This window comes from Porites lutea, chromosome 9 (genome assembly GCF_958299795.1).
Source record: "Porites lutea chromosome 9, jaPorLute2.1, whole genome shotgun sequence".
Lineage (NCBI taxonomy): Eukaryota > Metazoa > Cnidaria > Anthozoa > Scleractinia > Poritidae > Porites > Porites lutea.
The window spans coordinates 10,598,700-10,608,159 of NC_133209.1; the positions used below are offsets into that span (position 1 = coordinate 10,598,700).

Here is a 9,460-nt window from a genome sequence, read left to right on the forward strand (position 1 = left end):
CATTTTCGACCGCAGTTCTCACGGGTCTGGGGTCGAGATTGGTTTTCTTGGTGTATTATTATTTTTTTTTTTTGTAGTTTGCAAAGTAAAAAATTAGAGCGGCTTGAATTCCGAAGCGAGGTCAAAACAGAAAACGATGTTTTTTTTGCGACTTCGATTCAGCTTCCGCGCGGCTTTAACTCTTACTTTGCGAACCAGAGAGGTTGGACAGCTGTTGTGTGCCTATTTGTCACCAATGAAAAAAAAAACACCAAAAACCGCCAGCTGCGTAGGCTTTCGCTCTCCCAGTTCTCACGTGGATAACCTGCGGCTGCAGTATTCATAATGCGGGCACAGGGGGCACGAGAAACGCAAAACATAATTTGATACTACCAAAAGTTACGACTGGTATGGCCAAAAATGCTTTAAAGTTTTCAGCAGCTAGGAGCTGGAACGAACTCCCAAAAGACGTCAAAGAGGCCCAGTCGATCAGTACATTTTTGCTGAACAGAAACTTCAAAACGTACCTTTCATGACCATAATCTTTGTAACAATTGTTTTTAAGGGGAACTTTTTTAATTATGTATATTTATTTTATATTTAGTTCATTTATCATTTTATTTTATGTTTAATTTTTTTGCTGAGGGTGACGCGTACATTATCTGTGGATCATGGCAAGTGATCCCTCATTAAAAAAGTATCTACCGTCTCTAACGTGTGGCACGAAATTTTTTGCGGGAGTTTATTTTTGCGGAGACTAACTTTTGCGATTAGGACGGTTGGTTTTTCTTGCTGGGAATTAATTTTTGCGATGATAAGAAAGTACCCAATACTCAGGTATGCAGGACACCTGGCATTGATAATATTTTCTTTTTTGTCAGGTACGTGCAATGGAAATACATATTTTTAAATAATTGAACAGACACGATTTCTTAGTACCGTATTTTTGTGTAGCGAGTTTAAGTTAGAGAACATTTTCTCTGGAGTAAATTTTTGCGGGAAAAATGTTTGCGCTAGTTATATTTGGGGGAACCAGGGGACCCCTGGCGGGAACTTATTCTTGCGGATCGCTGGAAAAATCGCAAAGCAATCTATCTATTGAGCCCACCATGGCAAACCGGTATCAGCGGCTTTTCAAAGGACACGCGATTGAAAATGGCGGTTCAGTTTCCTCCTGTTCGTTCTCTTCAGGACTTTATCACAGATGCTCAGTTTACTGCCCCAACTTTTCATGACAGAGATAGGATGGAGAACAGAATGGTTAACAATCTGATATATTACCAAACAAACTACTTTCTATGTGCCATTCTTATTCTCATTTTGGTTGGGTAAGTCGTAATAGCTGAAAGTTTTCAAGCGAGGTTTAGGGACATTCGGACCTTTCAAAAATATTGGCTTAGTTTATTTTAGTGACCTCAAGAAATAGTAACTGAAAGAGTTTTCGAAATTTCTCTTGTTCGAGTCTGTTTAGTTGGTTGATCAGAGCTTTGGCTTGCCCCAGATTTTTGTAGAGCTGAGCAGGGACATTGATGTGGTCTGGGCCGTTCAAAACCCCACCAACCACAGGGCATCCAGGCTCCTTATGACGTCCTCTTGGTTCCAAAAACATATAATAAGGGAAAGTTCATTTAATATGACAAGGGGGGGGGGCTTGAAGATATTGAGGGGGGGCTCCGAAAATTTTTAGACACCCGAAGGGGGGGTTCTGAAAAAATTGTTGCGCTAGGAGGGGGGCTCCGAAAATTTGTATACTTCAAAACCAACACATGACATCATCATACAGATCGGATGGTTTTCAACTCAACAATTTAATGACCTGTGCAACTCAGCTATATCAGGTGGTTTACAGATATAACAAATGTAGTCTCAGTAATTATTACACTCTTGTTCATCCCACAAATGCTTTAGAAAATTGTATCACAACTGTATCTCAAGTTTGTCATAGTATAAACCATTGAAGACAATAACGGTAAATATATTTAATTCAGTCTAGCGATCTTTTTTCAGGGGAGCAAAGGAATTGAAGGAGGAGGAGGGGGGGGGGGCTCTGAAATTTTTTCGACTACCAAGGAGAGGGCTCCTAAAAAATTGAACCGCTAGCGAGGGGGGCTGCTAAAATTTCAAGCTTCGAGTTTCAATATCTTCATCCCCCCACTTGTCATATTAAATGAACATTCCCTAAGCTTAAGTATTTGTATGGCAGTTTAAAGTCGGTGGTATAAAAAGTGACAAATAACAGCACTAAAATGTCAAGCACCGTCCATTAAAGTTCATTGACCTTATAAGATCGATGTTAAAATGATGTTGTTTTTACATCATTTCTTAACCATCAACACAGGAAAAAGTAACAGATTCCCAATATCGTATATGTTAGCATATTTAAAGAATACCCACAAAAATCCCAAATTTGGCAAAGTAAGTCAAGTCCCAACCAGGGAATTCCCAACCAAGTTCCCTGTTTGGGACTTGTCTCACTCTTCCAAATTTGGGATTTTTGTGGGTATTCTTTAAATACCTTAAAATATCCAAAAATGGGAATCTTTTTTATTTTTTCCTGTACAAGTAGCTGCTTATCACGTCAGAGCATTATTTTCGTCAAGTAGTGATTCTTTATTATTCTATGATATAATGTAAACCATAAAATATCAACTGGTAAAGTAGGCAGCCGGGAACTGTGATTGGCATTGTCTTTGTCCCACCTTGTCAAATGGAAGGAGATTTGCTGTTTAAAAGTGTGGGGAATGTAGGCCTTAATGGCTTGGACTCTTAATTAGCCTTTGTTCTGAAACAATAACCTATTGTTTTGAAATAATAGTTAACGGTTCCATTTATTTTAAGATGGCTTTTGCAACCCTACCATGGGCAACCACATGGCCTTGCATGGGTCTTCTGTCCTTTTGAACCTACCCATTCTGCTAACTTGCTCTCTTCTGTAAGCAGTTATCCAACAGAACACTCAAACTATTGGAAAAAATGAAGTTTCCTTTAAAACAGATCAAACACTAGCCTGGGACCAGGCTTCACAGTAGTGGAAAAAGGCAGAAAAACATTGGATCACTTTGAAGGCTTGCCAACCTTTTTGTTGTTTTACTCCATTTTGCCCTTTTTTCCCACTATGCAGAACCTAGTGCTAGGCTAATAAAACATGTACATCTGTTCCTGTTGACCTTCCCCACCACTGATCTTTACTTCACTTTACAGGGTTATGTACCCAAAGGATTTGATGATTGGTGCAGTCTCCCTGATGTCAACCTTCATTTTGTTTGGAGTTGCACAGAGTCGTGAACCAAGAGTCGCTCGGATCAAGCGTCAGTACCCCTTTTTGGTTCCTGCCTCTGTGCTTGGTCTTGCAGTGTTTATTATTTATGCAGTGGGATCCATGCTTGTTTTTCTGTGGGGAGTGAGTATGCCTCTGGCAGGTAGGTGAATTGATACTCCTAAGGCTTCTGCGAAATATCAATACAGTTAAATCCCACTTCATGGACATCTGTTTAAAGGACACCTCATTATTATGGACTTTTTTTTGTCCCTGGGGAAAAAAAAGCCCTTGCATTTTCTCTAAATTCAACCTGCTTAATACTGACACCCTCTTAATACAGAAACTTTGCATGACCCCCTCGTCATCCTTAATACTGTTGAATGATGCGAGTCATTCAGGAATCAAGTTTCAAGCGCCTGCAATTTCTTGATCAGCTGTTTGCAACCATAGCTTGAAGCTTCTGATACTATGAATGTCAAAAGATAATTATTTTAGTGTACCAGTAAATTTTACAAGAACCTTAAAAGAATGTAAACCAGCACTGAGATAATTGAGCCAAAATGATGATTTTTAAATTATTTATTGATGCCAATGACTAAAGGTTTGGTGCCCAACTGACCAAATGGCTGTCATGTTTTCTTGCCAATAAATAAAACTTTCTTCCAAAGGAACTGTAAATACTTTCTCTATTTGAAACTCTTCTGTAAAAACAAAAACATTTAATTTAGTTTTAAAGTTGTTTATGAACAGGTCAGCTCAATATAATAATGCAAGACTTAATTTACATTTGTAAACAAATAACCTTTTCGTTGTTTTCATTAAGAAATTCATGTTAAACAGACAAAGCTACCTGTAAAAACTGCCAAACCAATTTTTGTTGCCTTTTTCATGTTTCTCAGCAACAGCTTCATTTAGTTGTGAAATTTCTTTGTTTGTTGTGGCAGCAAATCGGGTTCCATTTTTCTGGTAACTAGCATGAGTTTGGTTTGACTTGGAGGTGAATAGCACTGCATATCCCAAGTTTGAATAGCCAATCAGAGCATGCAAAAACACTATCCACTGTTTTAGTTTAGTATTTACCAAATCAGTGAGTGGCACTTTTCACACGTTTTAATTGGCTCCCATAACTCGGAATGTCCTTGGCTATTCACTGTTTTGCATCCAGAGCCAAGATGGCTTCTCACTTCGAGATATGTTTGGAAATTTGAGCAATAAATGAAGCAGTCATACAAACAAAATAATACCAAGAAAGAGACTAACTTTGGCTTGTCGGTGTTTACTGGTAGGATTTATTATTTTCATCCTGAATTTGCAACAAAATAGTAAAAATGCACTTGTCAAAATCCCAGAAATGTTTGTAAATTGTAAATAAAGTTCCTACTAAGTGACGTTTGTAATTTACAAAAAGTTACTTTTTTCATTTTTTTTTTCCAACTGATTTGGTAAATACTAAAACAACTATCCCCCTCAGGGTCGGTGAACAGCACTAGATAATTATATACCTTGATGCTTCGCGTCTTGGTATATATATCTACCACTATTCACCTCCCCTTCGAGGGGTACTTGTATTCAGTCGAACCTCCAGGTGCAACCACCTCCCGTAGGTGACCACCTCCCATAAGCGACCACCCTCCCAAACCCCCCAAAAAATCCTCAGTCACAGCCTTATTCAAGAACCACTCATAAATGACCACCTCCCCTAAGCGACCGTGACCACTTTTTCGGCTGACAGTTTAAGAATTTTCTATTGTTTTAACCTTTGGTAAGCGGCCACTTGACACATGGTCTTACTAAACAGTGAAGTATATGATTTGTAAAAATGGACAGAAAGGATTTCTTTGGCTGTCATTATTGTCTACACATCTATTACTGTGTTAAATATTAGCCTGAGTTTGATCTATAAATACAGTATTAACCATTACCCTTGAGAAAAAGACTCAGGTTTCCTGGTTCAGTTTGAGAAGTTTTAAGTTTTTGCTCGTCAGACGTTTAAGGGACATTTCTGTTAGTGCACTTCCTTAAATGAACTGTCTTGTAGAATAGCTAATGATTTGTTCAATAAAACTACCAGTAATTGGCAGGGGAATTTAAACTTTCACAATTATTTTTTTAGAATAAACAATCCACTCCATTTTAGGTTGACATGTAAAGTAATTACAGCCAAGTAATTACATAAAATGTTTTAATTTTTCTCCAGTTATTCTGCTTCATGCAGCAACCCGCAAGCGAAACATTAAAAACAAGTTTGCCAACATGACCGAGTTGTTCAAAGAGGACGTAACACCAATGACAGTTATTCTATCAAAGATATGTTCCTCTGGAGATGATGATACAGAAAACAGACAAAGATAAATGGCATCACTCATGATAATTAGTATTATATGAATTTATTAGGTTAAATGTGCATAGTACGTGGAGATAAATGAATCAAAGCTATTTTAGGAGGTTTTTTGTCAGGTGCTATTTTCACTGTTTGCAATGAAATGATGGCTGTCATTACAGGCTTCGATAAAGGACTCAAACAATAACATGCCCTTACCCTCAGAACAGTAGGTGCTGCAATTTAAAGGGCTCGAAAGAAATGGATTCTGTTCATTGGAGTTTGAGATGGTGCAGATCACCCATTTTGTCAATAACAGGAAGCTCTCTGACTTATAGCAGAATCATTTGAATCGTTTTTGCCAATTTTTTACCAGAAATAGTTAGTTTTTGCAACATAATATTTTAAAGAGTAAAGCTTATTTTAGGAGTATGTTGCCGAAAAGTGTATTAACTGAAGAACGAAAAAAGTAACCGCGTGCACCCACTCAAGTGGCTATTTGTTGTCGTTGTTGTAGGTGTTTTTCTGTTAGAAGCCAAACACCTTTGTTGACGAGAGGTGTTCTTGTTTTAAAAAGCTTTTTAGACACTTAGGCTTCATTTCTCTCACCTTCTGCTACACTAAATTGTGGAGTTTTTTAATGGTGGCAGTTACGAAAACTTAAAACGTTCTGATACATATACCAGTACTTAGTTTTGACAAGCTGTTTTTAAAGAGCTAAATATTTAAGAGTTTTGTAGCTCTTCAAGGTAGTATTTTTGTATTGGTGCATGCGTAGCAAGGAGTAAAGAAGGGAACGCTACTTGTGTAAATGTAATAATATTTATACCAATCTCTAACCTGAAAATTTTAGAATGCTTGTTGTAAAGAGAGAAAGGATTTTTAGTTTTTCAAATTAAATAAATCGGAGAATAAACATAGAGCGAAATGTATCAAGAAAGAAAAGAATGTGAAGTATTTGTTCGGGACCTCAACAAGCTCTGTTTTGTGTTTGTTACGTTAGTGACCTGTGCGCTCTTTTTTGTGTTTGTTACGATAGTGACGTGGGCCGAGTTGTTCAAAGCTGGGTTAAATTAACCCGGGGTTAGTGCGAGATTTGAACCCAGATTTGAAAGCTTAAAAAGTACTTCAGTTTTAATTTTTTTTGTGTACAAGTTGATGATTGGAAGCTTTAAAAATAACAGAGAAAATTATCCGAGAAAATGCTTTTGAACACAAGAAAAAGAAACCAGGGTTAAATTTAACCCTGGGTTAAGCGCTAATCGGCGTTCGAACAACTGGGCCCTGTGCGCTATGTTTCGTGTTTGTTACTTTAGTGACCTATGCGATGTGTTTTGTGTTTGTTACATTAATAACTTGTGCGCTCTTTTTTGTGTTTGTTACATTAATGACCTGTGCGTTCTTGTTTGTTACGTTAGTGACCTGCGCGTTCTTTTTTGTGTTTGTTACGTCCATGGCGTGGGCGCTCTGTTTTGTATTGTTTCGTTAATTGACCTGCGCGCTCTGTTTTGTATTTGTTGTGACCTGCGCGCTCTGTTTTGTGGTTGTTACATTAGTGACCTGCGCACTCTGTTTTGTGGTTGTTACGTTAATAACCTGCGCGCTCTATTTTGTTTGTTACGTTAATGACCTGCGCATTCTGTTTTGTATTTTTTACATTAATGACCTGTGCGCTATGTATTGTAGCCGAGCACCATGGCCAAGAAAATTTGGTAACCTATGCATCCGAAAAATTTTGGTAGTCACGTGACCGTACGTCGGACCGTCCGCCTTTCCGCCCGCACCACAGGTGCACCAATATAATATAACTCAATCAATGGGTATGGGAACCCAAATGGAACTCAAGGTTTTATTTGGAAGGAAATCGCATGGCCGCCCGGACTTTTAGAGAGAAAAAAGAACAATGAAGTCGTGTCTTTTTCGACGTTATTTCCGATGTTTACTCTCACGTGGATTACAGAGAGAAAGAGCTAGAGCGAGTGATTGAAGTCAAAGGAGACGAATTTCTTTGGGAAAAAAAAACATGAAAATTTCATAGCGGCGGTGAAAAAATGAGAAATGCTAGCGGCCAGCAAGGTGAAAATGAGAGGAAGTGAAAAAATAAAACCCAACATGAACAGAGGAAACAAAATCTTGGGAAAGCACATACGACAATTCCTCCTTCCTGCACGTGCAGCACAAATTCGCAAATTAGATCTGTTGATCTTGATGCCATTTTCATTGCCGTCCCCTTTTAGCATTACACGATTTAATTTTTTTTGGTTAATAAGTATTATTAACCAGAGCTTTGCTTTTGACCCTGGCTAAATCTTTATACTATTTTTTACATTAATGACCTGCGCGCTCTGGTTTGTATTTGGTATATTAATGATCTGCGTGCTCTTTTTTGTATTTCTTACATTAATGACCTGCGCTCTCTGTTTTTTATTTGAGTACGTTAATGACCTACGCGCTCTGTTTTGTATTTGTTACATTGATGACCTGCACGCTCTGGTTTGTATTTGGTACATTAATGACCCGCGCGCTCTAGTTTGTATTTGTTACGTTAATGACCTGCGCGCTCTGGTTTGTATTTGTTAGATTAATGAAGGGACCTTACGATCCGACAACGGCGACGTCCATGAAAAAGTCACTGAAAAATAGACCTCGCATCCTTTCAAACCATTTCGCGATTTTCACAAGTCGCCCTGTCACTTAAAAGAAAGGAATTTAGGCTGGAACTGAAGAGGGGGGCCGCGCCCGAGTTCAGACAGAGATGGCGGTATTTATCGCTTGCCGTTCCCGTCCTCAAAAAAACTTAAAATTTGGTCATTTCACGTCGTAGTTGTGCGGAGACGGCAAAGAAATGTACAAAAAAGCGTGATGCACGTGCAGAGTTGTTGTTTTGCCAACTAAACCTATTGCTTTTTGACGTTGCCGTAGCCGTCGCCGTCGTAGTTTCGTAAGGTCCCTATTAATGACCGGCGCGCTCTGTTTTGCATTGTTACATTAATGACCTGCGCGCTCTTAGCAACAGAACGGCAACGTCAGTTGACGACGGGAAAGCGCGCGAAAAAGGACTAAACGCGACTTCCGGTACCCAATTATTGGTAAAGGCGGTTGTTTGATTTGCGCGCGCCGTTGTCAATTGACGTTCCCGTTCTGTCCTGCGCACTCTGTTTTGTGTTTGTTACGTTAATGATCTACGCGTTCTGTTTTGTTATTGTTACATTAGCGCTATTTAGCCTTTGAACAACCGTCACCTGGCCCTGGTTGTTCAAACGGTGGACAGGGCCATGCATTAGGTAAAACAGTATCCGGCGGATAAGTATTATAGAAAGCAGTTGCGTCATCAACTTTCTGCAGTCTTTCTTCTTTCTCACTACAAAGGACTCTGCTCACAGGTGTACCACGCTGTGTCTAAACAACAATCCCTTTTTTCCAATTAAGAAAGGTTTTGCTCGAAAACACCTTATTTAAATTCCAGGAAACTGAGAAATAAATAAAAACAAATAACTCTTTAATTGATTCTTCGTTGGAATTGGAATTGGAATTTAGTCGTTTGGTTTTTGAGGAGAGGGAAAAATGAGAGTACACAGAGAGAAATCTTTCAGAGCAAGGGAGAGAGCCAACAAAAGACTGAACCCACATATGGTGTCCCGGCTGGGGTTTGAACCCGGGCAACATTGGTCAAGAGAGCGACTGTCTCACCACTGCACCTTACTTGCTCTCCTAACATAGGAAAGACATCAATACAAATGAAATCAGTCATAAGCTTGGTTTTATTCAGATGGGAATGGAAATAATGATAACTAATCTGAACTTACATCTTATAGGTGGTAACCCATTAAAGCTTAATTTCATCTGGGTGCATCTGGAGCACGGGGAATTTTTCCTTTTTTATACATCTAAGGAGCAAAACA

The 9,460-nt window shown here is 38.8% G+C and overlaps 1 protein-coding gene across 1 annotated transcript; it reads left to right on the forward strand.

Moving 5' to 3' along the window:
• The first annotated feature begins 1,117 nt into the window (after window positions 1-1,117).
• Window positions 1,118-6,515, forward strand: LOC140947794 (PRA1 family protein 3-like). Its single transcript, XM_073396991.1, has 3 exons — window positions 1,118-1,307; window positions 3,181-3,398; window positions 5,436-6,515. Exons 1-3 carry the CDS (start codon window positions 1,135-1,137, stop codon window positions 5,588-5,590), a joined length of 546 nt encoding a protein of 181 aa, XP_073253092.1. The 5' UTR covers window positions 1,118-1,134; the 3' UTR covers window positions 5,591-6,515.
• The last annotated feature ends 2,945 nt before the right edge of the window (window positions 6,516-9,460 follow it).